Source organism: Tamandua tetradactyla, chromosome 7 (assembly GCF_023851605.1).
Source record: "Tamandua tetradactyla isolate mTamTet1 chromosome 7, mTamTet1.pri, whole genome shotgun sequence".
Classification (NCBI taxonomy): Eukaryota; Metazoa; Chordata; class Mammalia; order Pilosa; family Myrmecophagidae; genus Tamandua; species Tamandua tetradactyla.
This window is the reverse complement of record NC_135333.1, coordinates 90,803,649-90,818,715: the sequence shown is the minus strand read 5'-3', so window position 1 is coordinate 90,818,715 and position 15,067 is coordinate 90,803,649. Positions and strand designations below refer to the sequence as shown.

General features: G+C 34.6%; 1 protein-coding gene across 12 annotated transcripts in view; it reads right to left on the bottom strand.

Moving 5' to 3' along the window:
* Positions 1 to 15,067, bottom strand: part of PPFIBP1 (PPFIB scaffold protein 1) — a 300,273-nt gene that overhangs the window by 24,530 nt on the left and 260,676 nt on the right. For all 12 annotated transcript variants that reach the window (XM_077170388.1, XM_077170392.1, XM_077170389.1 and 9 more), the window contains 3 exons: positions 13,221 to 13,375; positions 9,307 to 9,422; positions 8,708 to 8,764 (listed from right to left, as the gene is read on the bottom strand). In XM_077170388.1, the coding sequence (XP_077026503.1) occupies positions 8,708 to 8,764; positions 9,307 to 9,422; positions 13,221 to 13,375 (328 nt within the window). The remainder of the gene's footprint in view (positions 1 to 8,707; positions 8,765 to 9,306; positions 9,423 to 13,220; positions 13,376 to 15,067) is intronic.

Genomic DNA, 15,067 nt, shown 5'->3' with positions numbered 1-15,067 from the left:
ACAAAACTACTAGAGCTAATAAATGAGTACAGCAAAGTAGCAGGTTACAAGATCAACATTCAAAAATCTGTAACATTTCTATACACTAGCAATGAACAAGTGGAGGGGGAAATCAAGAAACGAATCCCATTTACAATTGCAACTAAAAGAATAAAATACCTAGGAATAAATTTAACTAAAGAGACAAAAAACCTATATAAAGAAAACTACAAAAAACTGCTAAAAGAAATCACAGAAGACCTAAACAGATGGAAGGGCATACCGTGTTCATGGATTGGAAGACTAAATATAGTTAAGATGTCAATCCTACCTAAATTGATTTACAGATTCAATGCAATACCAATCAAAATCCCAACAACGTATTTTTCAGAAATAGAAAAACCAATAAGCAAATTTATCTGGAAGGGCAGGGTGCCCCGAATTGCTAAAAACATCTTGAGGAAAAAAAACGAAGCTGGAGGTCTTGCACTGCCTGACTTTAAGGCATATTATGAAGCCACAGTGGTCAAAACAGCATGGTATTGGCATAAAGATAGATATATCGACCAATGGAATCAAATAGAGTGCTCAGATATAGACCCTCTCATCTATGGACATTTGATCTTTGATAAGGCAGTCAAGCCAACTCACCTGGGACAGAACAGTCTCATCAATAAATGGTGCCTAGAGAACTGGATATCCATATGCAAAAGAATGAAAGAAGACCCATATCTCACACCCTACACAAAAGTTAACTCAAAATGGATCAAAGATCTAAACATTAGGTCTAAGACCATAGAACAGTTAGAGGAAAATGTAGGGAGATATCTTATGAATCTTACAATTGGAGGCGGTTTTATGGACCTTACACCTAAAGCAAGAGCACTGAAGAAGGAAATAAATAAATGGGAACTCCTCAAAATTAAACACTTTTGTGCATCAAAGAACTTCATCAAGAAAGTAGAAAGACAGCCTACACAATGGGAATCAATATTTGGAAACGACATATCAGATAAAGGTCTAGTATCCAGAATTTATAATGAGATTGTTCAACTCAACAACAAAAAGACAGCCAACCCAATTACAAAATGGGAAAAAGACTTGAATAGACACCTCTCAGAGGAGGAAATACAAATGGCCAAAAGACACATGAAGAGATGCTCAATGTCCCTGGCCATTAGAGAAATGCAAATCAAAACCACAATGAGATATCATCTCACACCCACCAGAATGGCCATTATCAACAAAACAGAAAATGACAAGTGCTGGAGAGGATGCAGTGAAAGAGGCATACTTATCCACTGTTGGTGGGAATGCCAAATGGTGCAACCACTGTGGAAAACAGTTTGGCGGTTCCTCAAAAAGCTGAATATAGAATTGCCATACGACCCAGCAATACCATTGCTGGGAATCTACTCAAAGGAATTAAGGGCAAAAACTCAAACAGACATTTGCACACCAATGTATATAGCAGCGTTATTTACAATTGCAAAGAGATGGAAACCGCCAAAATGTCCATCAACAGACGAGTGGCTAAACAAACTGTGGTATATACATACGATGGAATATTATGCAGCTTTAAGGCAGGATAAACTTATGAAGCATGTAATAACATGGATGGACCTAGAGAACATTATGCTGAGTGAGTCTAGCCAAAAACTAAAAGACAAATACTGTATGGTCCCAATGATGTGAATCGACACTCGAGAATAAACTTGGAATATGTCATTGGTAACAGAGTTCAGCAGGAGTTAGAAACAGGGTAAGATAATGGGTAATTGGAGCTGATGGAATACAGACTGTGCAATAGGACTAGATACAAAAACTCAAAAATGGACAGCACAATAATACCTAATTGTGAAGTAATCATGTTAAAATACTGAACGAAGCTGCATCCGAGCGATAGGTTCTTGTTTTGCTTTGTTTTGTTTGTTTTGTTCTTATTATTATTACTTTTATTTTTTTCTCTATATTAACATTCTATACTTTTTTCTGTTATACTGCTAGTTCTTCTAAACCGATGCAAACGTACTAAGAAACGATGATCATGCATCTATGTGATGATGTTAAGAATTACTGATTGCATATGTAGAATGGTATGATGTCTAAAAAAAAAAAAAAAAAAAAAAAAAAGGTCAGCACAATACTGCCTAACTGTAATGTAATTATGTTGGAACGCTGAATGAAGCTGCATCTGATCCATAGTTTTTTTTTGTTTTTTTTTTCTTTCTCTTATATATTTTTGTACTTTTTATTTTTATTTGTGTTTTCTCTGTGTTATCACTTTATTTCTTTTTCTGTTGTCATGCTATTTCTTTCTCTAAATCGATGCATATGTACTGAGAAATGATGACCATACACCTATGTGATGATATTAAGAATTACTGATTGCATATGTAGAATGGATTGATTTCTAATGTTGTGTTAGTTAATTTTTTTTAATTAATAAAAAAAAAGAAAAAAAAAAAAAGAAAATATAGGGAAAAGAATGGAAAAATATAGCACACAAACATATGTGTTGTGGATCTCCCAGAAGGAGAAGTGAAGGGAAAAGGAGGAGAAAAACTAATAGAGGAAATTATCACTGAAAATTTCCCAAGTCTTATGAAAGACTTAAAATTACAGATCCAAGAAGTGCAGCATACCCCAAAGAGAACAGATCCAAATAGACATACTCCAAGACACTTACTAATCAGAATGTCAGGTGTCAAAGAGAAAGAGAGAATCTTGAAAGCAGCAAGAGAAAAGCAATCCATCACATACAAGGGAAACCCAATAAGACTATGCATAGATTTCTCAGCAGAAACCATGGAGGCGAGAAGACAGTTGTATGATATATTTAAGATACTAAAAGAGAAAAACTGCCAACCAAGAATTCTATATCCAGCAAAATTATCCTTCAAAAATTAGGGAAATTAAAACATTTTCAGACTAAAAAATTACTGAGAGAATTTATGACCAAGAGACTAACTCTGCAAGACATACTAAAGGGAGCACTAGAGACAGATAGGAAAAGACAGGAGAGAGAGAGGTGTGGAAGAGTGTTGAAATGAAAACTATCAGTAAAGGTAAAAAGAAAAAAATTAGAGATGACATATAAAATCCAAAATGCAAAAATGGTAGGAGAAAGTACTACCCTTATAGTAATAACACTAAATGTTAATGGATTAAACTCTCCAATCAAAAGACATAGACTGGCAGAATGGATTAAAAAACAGGACCTATCTATATGCTGTTTCCAGGAGACACATTTTAGAGCCAAGGATAAACACAGGTTGAAAGCGAAAGATTGGGAAAAGATATTTCATGCAAACAACAATCACAAAAGAGTTGGAGTAGCTATACTAATATACAACAAATTAGACCCCAAATGTAAAACAATTAAAAGAGACAAAGAGAATACTATGTATTAACAAAAAGAACCACTCAACAAGAAGACATGACAATCATAAATATTCATGCACTGAGCCAAAGTGCTCCAAAATATATGAGGGAAACACTGAGAACACTGAAAAGAGAAATATTCACATCTACCATAATAGTTAGAGACTTCAATTCCCTGCTCTCATCAATGGACAGAAGATCTAGACAGAGGATGAATAAAGAAACAGAGAATTTGAATAATATAATAAATGAACTAGACTTAACAGACATTTATAGGACATTACACCCCACAACAGCAGGATCACTTTTTTCTCAAGTGCTCATGGATCATTCTCAAGGATAGGCCATATGCTGGGTCACAAAGCAAGTCTCAATGAATTTAGAAAGATTGAAATCATACAAAACACATTCTCAGATCATAAAGGAATGAAGTTGGAAATCAATAATAGGCAGAGTGCCAGAAAATTCACAAATATATGCAGGCTCAACAACACACTCATAAACAACCAGTGGGTCAAGGAAGAAATTACAAGAGAAATCTGTAAATATCTCGAGGCAAATGACAATGAAAACCAACATATCAAAATTTATGGGATGCAGCAAAGACAGTGCTAATAGGAAAATTTATTGCCCCAATGCCTATATTAAAAAAGAAGAAAGAGTAAAAATTGAGGAATTAACTGTCCACTTGGAAGAACTAGAGAAAAAACAGCAAACTAACACCAAATCAAGCAAAAATAAAGAAATAACGATTACAGCAGAAATAAATGAAATTGAGAACATGACAACAATCAAGAAAATAAAAAAAATCAATAAGATTGATGGACCCTTAGCGAGGCTGACAAAAAGAAAAAGAGAGAGTATGCAAATAAATAAAATCAGAAATGGAAGAGGAGATAAAACCACTTACCCCATAGAAATAATGGAGGTAACTAGAGGACACTATGAACAACTTTATGCTAATAAACTAGACAAAGTAGATGAAATGGACAACTTCCTAGAAAGGCATGAACAACCAACATTGACTTGAGAAGAAATAGACAACTTCAACAAACCAATCACAAGTAAAGAAACTGAATCAGTCATCAAGAAACTCCCCAAAAAGAAAAGTCCAGGACCAGATGGCTTCACATGTGAATTCTACCAAACATTCAAGAATGAATTGGTACCAATCCTGCTCAAACTCTTCAAAAAAATTGAAGAGGAGAGAGGCTACCTAACTCCTTCTATGAAGCCAACATCACCATCATACCAAAGCCAGAAAAAGAGACAAAAAGAAAATTACAGACCAATTTCTCTAATGAATATAGATGCAAAAGTCCCCAACAAAATTCTTGCAAATCAAATCCACCAGCACATTAAAAGAATTATACACCATGACCAAGTAGGATTCATCCCAGGTATGCAAGGAAGTTCAACTTCAGAAATTCAATTAATGTAATACACCATATCAACAAATCAAAGCAGAAAAACCACATGATCATCTTGATTGATGCAGAAAAGGCATTCAATAAAATTCAACATCCTTTCTTGTTGAAAACACTTCAAAGGATAGGAATAGAAGGGAACTTCCTCAACATGATAAAGGGAATATATGAAAAACCTACAGCTAACATCATCCTTAATGGGGAACAAGACAAGGATGTCCACTGTCAACACTGTTATTCAACATTGTGTTGGAAGTTCTAGCCAGAGCAATTAGACAAGAAAAAGAAATACAAGGCATCGAAATTGGAAAGGAAGAAGTAAAACTCTCACTGTTTGTAGATAATATGATACTATATGTCGAAAACCCTGAAAAATCCACAGCAAAACTACTAGAGCTAATAAATGAGTACAGCAAAGTGGCAGGTTACATGATCAACATCCAAAATCTGTAGTGTTTCTATACACTGAGAATGAGCAATCTGAGGGGGAAATTAAGAAAAAATTCCATTTACAATTGCAACGAATGAATATTCGTTGCAACGAATGAATATTTAGGAATAAATTTAACTAATGATACAAAAGACCTATACAAAGAAAACTAAAAGAAATTGCTAAAAGAAATCACGGAAGACCTAAATAAATGGAGAGGCATACCATGTCCATGGATTGGAAGACTATAGTCAAGATGTCAATTCCATCTAAATTGATTTATAGATTCAATGCCATACCAATTAAAATCCCAAAAACTTAAAAAAAAATCAATAAGATTTTTCAGAAATAGAAAAACCAATAACCAAATTTATCTGGAAGGGCAGGGTGCCCCGAATAGCTAAAAATATCCTGAGAAAGAAAAATGAAGTTGGAGGTCTCACACTACCTGACTTTAAGGCATATTACGAAGCTACTAGTGGTCAAAACAGCATGGTACTGTCATAACGATAGATATACTGACTAATGGAATTGAATAGAGTGTTTAGATATAGATCCTCTCATCTATGAACAATTGATCCTTGATAAGGCAGTCAAGCCCACTCACCAGGAACAGCCCCACTCACCAGGAACAGAACAGTTTCTTCAATAAATGGTGACTGGAGAACTGGATATCCACATGCAAAAGAATGAAAGAAGATCCATATCTCACACTCTATACAAAAATTAACTCAAAATGGATCAAAGACCTAAACATTAGAGTAAGACCATAAAACTTTTAGAAGAAAATGCAGAGAAATATCTTATAAATCTTTTAATAGGAGGCAGTTTCCTAGGTTTTACCCCCAAAGCACGAGCATTGAAGAAAGAAATAGACAAATGGGAACTCCTCAAAATTAAACACTTTTGTGCATCATGAACTTTGTCAAGAAAGTAAAAAGACAGCCTACATAACGGGAGACAATATTTGGAAACGATATATCAGATAAGGGTCTAGTATTCAGAATATATAAAGAGATTGTTCAACTCAACAACAAAAAGACAAACAACCCGATTACAAAATGGGCAAAAGATATAAACAGACACTTCTCAGAAGAGGAAATACAAATGGCTAAAAGGCACATAAAAAGATGCTCAACTTCACTTGCTATTAGGGAAATACAAATCAAAACCACAATGAGATATTATCTCACACCTACCAGAATGGCCATTATCAATAAAACAGAAAACAAAAAGTGCTGGAGAGGATGTGCACAAAGAGGCACACTTATTTGCTGTTGGTGGGAATGTCAAATGGTACAACTGCTGTGGAAGGCAGTTTGGCAGTTCCTCAAGAAGGTAAGTCTAGAAGTGCCATATGATCTGGCAATACCACTGCTAGTTATCTGTTCAGAGGACATGACGGCAAGGACACAAATGGACATTGGCACACCAATGTTTATAGCAGCATTATTTACAGTTGCCAGGAGATGGAAACAGCCCAAATGTCCACTAACAGACAACTGGCTAAACAAGCTGTGCATATACCACATTATGTAGTTTGACAGAATAAAGTCATGAAGCACGTAACAACATGGATGGACCTTGAGGACATTACGCTGAGTGAGATTAGCCAGAAACAAAAGGACAAATACTGTATGGTCTCACTGATATGAACTAACATTAATGAATGAATTTGGATAATTTCAGTTAAGAACAGAGGCCATCAGGAGATAGAAATAGGGTAGATTTTGGGTAGTTGGAGCTGAAGGGATACAGATTGTGCAACAGGACTCATTGTAAAAATTCAGAAATGGATAGCACAATACTACCTAATTGCAGCACAATAATGTTAGTACACTGAATGGAGTTGAATTTGAGAACGGTAGAGGGAGGAGGGCTGGGGGCACAAATGAACCAGAATGAAAGACAGAATTGATTTGAATAGTGAAAAGAAGTATTTGTAAAGTCGGCCAAAAAGAATGGGGGAAAATTCAACTTCCCCAATGGAGAAAACCTGATATTCTTGCAAGCAGTGGAGACAACCAAATCAACAGGCCAAGCCCTTCCTCAATCTTGGGGTTTGTTCTTATGAAACTTATCCCCACAAAGGATAGACTAAGCCTACTAAAAATCAGGTCTAAGAGTCACCCCCAGAGAACCTCTTATTTTGCTCAGATGTGGCCTATCTCTCTCTCTCAGCCAACACAGCAAGCAAACCCACTGCCCTCCCCCTCTCTATGTGGGACAGGACTCCCAGGGGTGTAAACCTCCCTGGCAACATGGGACAGAAATCCTAGAATGAGCTGGGATTCAACATTAAGGGATTGAGAAAGCCTTCTCGACCGAAAGGGGGAAGAGAGCAATGAGACAAAGTGCCAGTGGCTGAGAGATTTCAAACAGAGTTGAGAGGTTATCTGGAGGTTATTCTTATACATTTTATAGATGTCCCCTTTTTAGTTTAAGGTGTATTAGAGAGACTAGAAGGAAGTGCCTGAAACTGTAGAGCTGTGTTCCAGTAGCCATATTTCTTGAAGATGATTGTATAATGATATAGCTTTCGCAGTGTGATTGTGTGACTGTGAAAACCTGTGTCTGATGCTCCTTTTATCTATGGTATGGACAAATGAGTAAAAAAATATGGATTAAAAATAAATAATGGGGGAACAAATGTTAAAATGGGTAGATGGAAATACCAGTGGGCAATGAGAGGGAGGGGTAAGGGGTATAGTAAGCATGAGTTTTTTTCTTTTTTCTTTTTATGTCTTTTTCTGGAGTGATGCAAATGTTCAAAGAAATTATCATGGTGATAAATACACAACTAGTGATGATATTGTGAGCCACTGATTGTATACCATTTATGGAATGTTTGTATGTTAAGAATGCTTGTGTTTGTATGTAGTTTAGCAATAAAAATATTTTTAAAAAATTAAAGTAAGGAAGGAAAAAAATCTATAAATACAGACATCAGAGTTAATTGAATTCTAAACATTAAACAGTATCTTAAATACCATTTGGTCAATCATCAAAGTTGCACGCGTTCTCAAAATATCAAGTAAACAGTTATTACAAATAACTTTGCTGTAGTAGTGAGCTATGTTACTAAATATTTTCAAATTTTTGATTTCAGGAATTTACTATAACTGCCTATAGTTTTTTTTTAAACTATTTTTTTAGGTGTAAAATATAACATATATATGAAGAAAAGAAAGGAAAAAAGCAATAATTTTCAAAGCACACTACAACAAGCACCTACAGAACAGTTCCCAGAGTTTGTCATGGGCTACCATGCCCTCAACTCAGATTTTTCCTTCTAGCTACACCAAAAAAAAACACAAGTATTTCTTTATAAACTAGCAACTCCTACACCGCCCAATCAAATAGTTTTGTTAATTTGTTTAGACCTCAGAGCCATTCGTGGTTAATATCAGTTGCTGTTAGTATTACGGAACTCTCCTATCTCCCAACCCCAATCACATTTGTTCACATTCAAGAAAACATAACTTACAAAAGATTATCACATAGCTGGGTTTCAACAGCTGCACCAATGATTATTTTTTCATCACTAAAATGTAAAAAAAGGAATTTATTAATTTTATAAGTAAAAGACCACATATATTTTGAGTGAACATAATTGCTAAGAACAAAAAATTGTTCAAGGCAAGCTATTTCTCTTTTTAAAAAATATTTATTTCATTATGTCGTATAATTAGGCAAATCATTTGGGAATACAGTGGCAAAAAATTACGCAATCTTCTAAGTGGCCACAAGGCCTAAGACTGTTACTCTCTCACCTACAACCCTTCAATGGCCATCTGTTGACCTAGGGGATAAAATCCAAGTTCCTTAAAATCCCTCTCTAACATGACCTTCCCACTTTTCCTCCCAAGTCTCATCTCCGATTACTTTCCATTTCACATATTTTTTTTCTGCTTCACACTTTTTATTCTAATAATGTGGAACTGATTACTGGTCACTAGTACATGCCTTCCCTTTTCTTGCTTCTCTGGGTAAAACCAATTCTGTAAGTAAATGCAATGTACACTTGTTTGGGTTGACTACTATTTTGAACATTTATATCCCAATGTTAGATTCTAAATGACATACTTCTCTTCAAATGTAGTCTCTGGTTTAGGAGGCAATATTGCTTTTTCAGAAATCTCCATGCCTTTAGATGCTGGCAATATTGCAGGGATTGAAACTTGTAATATGTTGGTGTGGAACTGTAACAGAATTACAAAAAGTCAAAGTTCAATCAAATAAACAAGAAAAACATGAGCTACAGAGTAACAAAAAATAAATAAGACAGTTTATCAATAAAAATTCAAATACCTGTGTTCAGAACTCTCTTACATTTATAAAATTATTTCACAGTATAAACATCTACACAAATGAAGTGTTAGAGAAAACATTTTTTTAACTTAGTTTTTTAACTTAGTTTTGAATAAGACACTGAATACTGTAGATATGACATAGTAAATACCATTAACTAAGTTAATAATGTATCCTAACAATTTTAAGCTCTGTTGAAATGTTGGTTCTAACACACTTGCCTAAGTGACCACAGGTAAGTCACATAACTAGGCATCAGTTCATGTAAAACAAGAATGACAATCCCAACCTTACAGGTTTGCAATGATTCAAGACAAGATTTGGGTAAAGTGCTTTGAAAACGAAACCATTATCATTGTTTTACTTTCTACCACTAATCTAATATGGGACCTTGGTCTCAGTTATCTGTTATTCTATATGTGAACTAGTTGGCCAACTTTTATTATAACAGAATTCATGAAAAAGGTAATTAAATCCAATTATAATATATTCTACCACTTAAGAAACTTAGCTTAAAACTAACAATATTACAGCTACAAATAAATTGTACATTTTCTCAAACAAATGTTTTGTGTACCTTAAGGGTATAGTCTGTGAAATAACTTTTATACTCTGGTTTTCAATAATTTCAGACAACTGCAGAACAGTTATATTGTGGGCTTCATCATGAAAAAATATATATTCCAGTGGAAAAAAAATGAATAGCCCATCAATCAGTGACAGCTCCTCACTTCTGAAAGTCAGTCATGAGGGACTCACACCAATGAACACACAATTAACTACCAACCAATCAATAAGAGCCTCACCTTCATAACCACACATTTACAGCTGAGGTCATCTCACTCCAGCTTCTGAAAGTCCAACAGTCCCTGAACCCCAAAGATCCTAAAAACCTATACATGATCAGCTCAAAGAGAATGTGCTTGACTAGCACATTGACTGCTTAAGTAAGCAGTAAATTCAACCTTGTGATTTTTGCTTCATTTACTGAGTGGTAGTCTCATCCTTTGATGCTATAAAAGGTTATAAAATGAAAAGTCATATCATTATAAAATAGGAGATTGTATCACTGTCAATGTTTCAGATTGAATTTTTTGTGATTATTCCTGAGCAATCTATTTGGCCACATTGTCCTTGCTTCCTGAAATTCACATTTCTCCTTGGATTATTAATCATGGGGAAAAAAAACTACACATTTCTCCTTAGGTTACTAATCATGGGGAAAAAAATAACATAATAAATGACCCATTTATTTATTCCTTTTAAAATTTCATGGCTTTAACTCCAACCTCAAATCTTACTTGTGGCTCTTCTATAGAAATGTGGTCAAACTCCCTCAATCCTCATCGAACCATTCTTGTCCCAAACTAAAAACTCATAAATAAATTATAATCCAAAACACAAACACTTCTTAATTTAAGGGTTTGGGACTATCTTGTGTACCCTACATGTAAAAGCAGCCCTTCTCTTATCAATGTAGGACATTCATTGGATGTCAAATGTCAGTTTTCCTTCAGTGTAAATATATATTTAATAATTAGGGAATTTTTCCCCTCTAAAATAGTTCTTATTCCTTAATTACTTGATTAATAACATATTTTAGACACCTCCCTGCGCATTTAAGAGAAATGTTAATTTCTTTCTCCTCGAATTCATTTTTTCATTATATAATTATTAGCAACAGATATGAAAAGTAAAGATGCCACTTTGTTTCTTCTGGCTACCTATAGTAAAATATGAAAGGAGAGATGACCAAAGAAAGAAACTGTTAAATATAAAAGAGCAAAGATTGTTTACCTCAAAAACATAAGTGTTTCCTTTTTCTATACTCGCCAAACAGCAAGTTATATTAAAATTAAGGAAATCACTTCTGGGCAAAGAATAAACCCAGATGCTATCAGAAAGGCATGGTCTTAAGGACGTGGCTGTAAAACCCTTTGTTATCACCTCAGGGAGATTTAAGACAGTGGTGTCTCTTTGAGCCTTTCAAACAGATCCAAAGACCCTAAAGATCTTAAGGAGATGTCCCACAGCAGCCCTACTGGGAACCTAAGGTAGAGAAAAACTTATTTTGAAGTTATTTGTGAATATGCTTCTAACTAATAGAGTGGATTTCAAATTGGATTCCTAAAATATTCCAAATGTCTTTAAAAGAATTATACTAAAACAGACTGAAAGGTATAGAGATAGAACAAAATGAAAAGATGTCTTTAAACCCTCAAACTTGTATGGCATAAAGTAGGCTGAGTAAACTACTTGGCTGCAAATATAGGCTACTTTTTATGGAAAAGCAAGGATGACTTGGAGTGAAGACCCAAGAACCTAGAGGTCTGGGCCCTAATATAAGAACTAGCAATGCCTGGCTGAATTTCAGAACTGCCACGGACTAGTGACAGCTGTGTGCCTTCCATTTTCTCTCTTTTTGAAGGCAAATATCAACAGTAGTAATCCTTTGCCTATTATCCTATTGTTTTAGGGTATTTGGGAGACAAATAACTTGTCCTTGATGTTCTCAGTTCTCTAAATCAAAAAGAATGATATTCAAGAAGTTGTACCCAAGCAACTGTCCCTGAGGAGCTCACCCACAACTGGATCTGATCTGGATGACAAGATCCTGGGATGCTGCTACCTAACTGGAATGAGAGTTAAGGGTCTTTGGAGATGGGATAAGTGTATTTTGCATGGGAAATGGATAAAAATTATTATCTCCAGAGGACAGAGTGGCAGAATATATTTGCCAACTAGCTGCACCAATATATTCCATCCCACCTGTTTTCTTATAGTGTGAAGTTCTTAGTCACCCATCAAGAGGTAGGGTCTGTGTTCCTTTTTCTTGAAACTAGGTGATTCTGTGACTGACTATAATTGGAAGAGATCCTACATTACTTCAGAAAAGCCATAAAAAGTGGGACAGATTTTCTGATCCTTTTGGGATGCTCACCCTTAGAACCCAGCCTCCATACTGTAAGGAAGCCCAGCAGTCACATTTAGTTGTACCAGCCAGGGCCCCAGCCAGCATCAACCACCAGACATAGGTGTGAACAGCTTTCAGATGATTCAAACCTCCCACCTTCACACCACTTCAGCTGATGCTAAGTGGAGCAGAGACATGTTCTTCCTGTGCCCTGTCCAAATTGCAGATTCATCAGCAAGTAAATGTTATCATTCAAGTGACAAAGTTTTGGGGTGGTATGCAACAGATAATTGAAACAGATTTTGGGGCAAGTTTGATTTTAAAAAGTAAAATAAATGAGCTTTAACATTGTTTTTCTCCACTAGTCACTTTCTACAAGTCTAAAAAAGTCAAAGGGAAATTTTATTCCATTATCTTTCAGAGTTATGGTCCCAATTGATTAATCTAATTTATTTACATAATCTCACTTTACCTCCATGCTTGAAAAAAAAAATTATAAGATCATATCTAAAATGGCATCTGTTTCCAAGGGATTCAAATATCTTTCCTGGTTTTATAAGTAATTCTGGCATTGCCAGAGGCACTTATTAAAGAGAAGAAAAAACGCACACTTCAAATAAAGACCTCTAGGACATAAAGTCAGTAACTAAACTGAGGAGAGGACTTTTTCTTTCATATTATCATTAAGTTGGAATGACAAAGTCTTTTTAAAAAGTTTGAATAACACAGTCACTAGTCTCTTCAACAGGAAAAAATATCGAAAGTCTGTAAATACCTCTTCTGTAACATTTGTGTTAAATGGGTCATGACTGGGAGATCCCATTACTGGAGTAGGCGATGGACTTTTCTCCAGATCACTAAAGCCCTGGACATCCAAAATAGTGGAGATGGAACTAGAATTGGGCAGATCTTCATATTCACCATCTTTACCTAGGAAAGGACAAAGCAAAAAGAGGATATCAGCAGCTTTTCATTTATATTTCACTTTTGGAAGAAGATAAGATTCCCAGTTTCATTGAAAGCAAAAATCTTTCTGATCTGCAAAAATCAAAGAGTCACTCTTTCTGGCATCATTTGAAAATGCACAACATGGTACCTAGGAAAGAACTTCTTAAACTATGAACACCTGAGGCCCAGGATCTCTTGCAACACACTGAGTACACAAGAGTGGTATTAATAGAGGAAGTCATATTTGATAGAATCACCAACTCATGTGATCAAAAGAAAATGAAACACTATTCAGCCCAATAACCTTCTTGTTATTTTGTTTAAAAATGTAAGACTTTATAAATTTTAATTGAAAAATAACCAAGCTGAGGAATACCCATGGTACAATAAATTAATTCTGCATAACAAAAGTCACCATTTAAACAACTCAATTTTCATCTGTGCTCTAAAGAACATAAAAGGGGAAAAAAGAAAAGGAAAGGAAAAAAAGACAGATGACTTTTTGATCCCTCAAAGGGATACTTTTATGACATTTTACAGCAGAGAGAAGGGCCTAACAGAGAAAAGTAACCAAATATCCTGCAAAAGCAGCAACACTGAGAATTTTTTTCATCTCCCTAGAAAAGAAAAGGTTTATTATGGGCAGAACACAGAACTAGACATTAATTTTTAAATAATCATTATGCTTGAAATTCTAATCTCTGCATGATACTAAATGGTAAATCATATAATTGTTTATAGATCATAACTACCACAGCTTTTTAATTTAGGTTTTATTAGAACTTTATTCTAATTTTATTAGAGGTTGGGTTTTATTAGAATTGTATGAGGATTAACAAAATATAAATTCTAATGAGAAACCACTGTTTAAATAACTTCATAGGATTAGGGCTTAATTTTCAATAGTTAAAGAAATCGCTTATGAAAACTATTAGTTTATTTATGCTGATGCAAATAGTTAAAAACTGCTTCTTTAAAAACTACATGTTTATATGTATAGAAAAAAAAGAGTGGAAAGAAATACACAAAAATGTCAATAGTGATCACAGCCTGTAGAATTATTTCTTATCTTTTCTCTAATGTTTAAATACAGTCTTATTATAGGAATTAACTTTTCTTTCCTTAGTTTTTAAACATAAGAATTGCAGTTGATGAAGTTCTATAAAGTCAATATGTTAAATGATATGCATATGTAAAAACTTATCACTTGCAAATTTGCATTTCTTCCTTAACAGAGAGACTCTTTGGAAGTCATAGAAAATGGTGAATGATGAGAACTGAACAAGTTAACTCTGATAATTAGAGGTCCATTCAACTCATTCAGATATTTGGAAAGCCTTAATATATGCGAAACTCTGTGAATGAAAAGATGAAGATACAAATTTTTCAAAAATCCTAGTCTAAGGTAGCCCTGTTTCTTTCTTTGTCAAGTCATCAAAATTAAGATTTCAAAACCTGCGTGTTTCATAGTTATCTTCCAAAAGACTTATTTATTTCCAGTGCTTACTTTTAAAGCAAATAACCCTCACCTATGCATGGATATAAACAAACAAGGGCACTTTCAAAGTTCTTAATGTTTTACTTGTTTTGATTGATCCTCAGAGGATTTTCACGTTTGAGGATAGCTGATTGGCCCATCAGTAGCAAACACAACAAAATGAATAGTTACGTTTC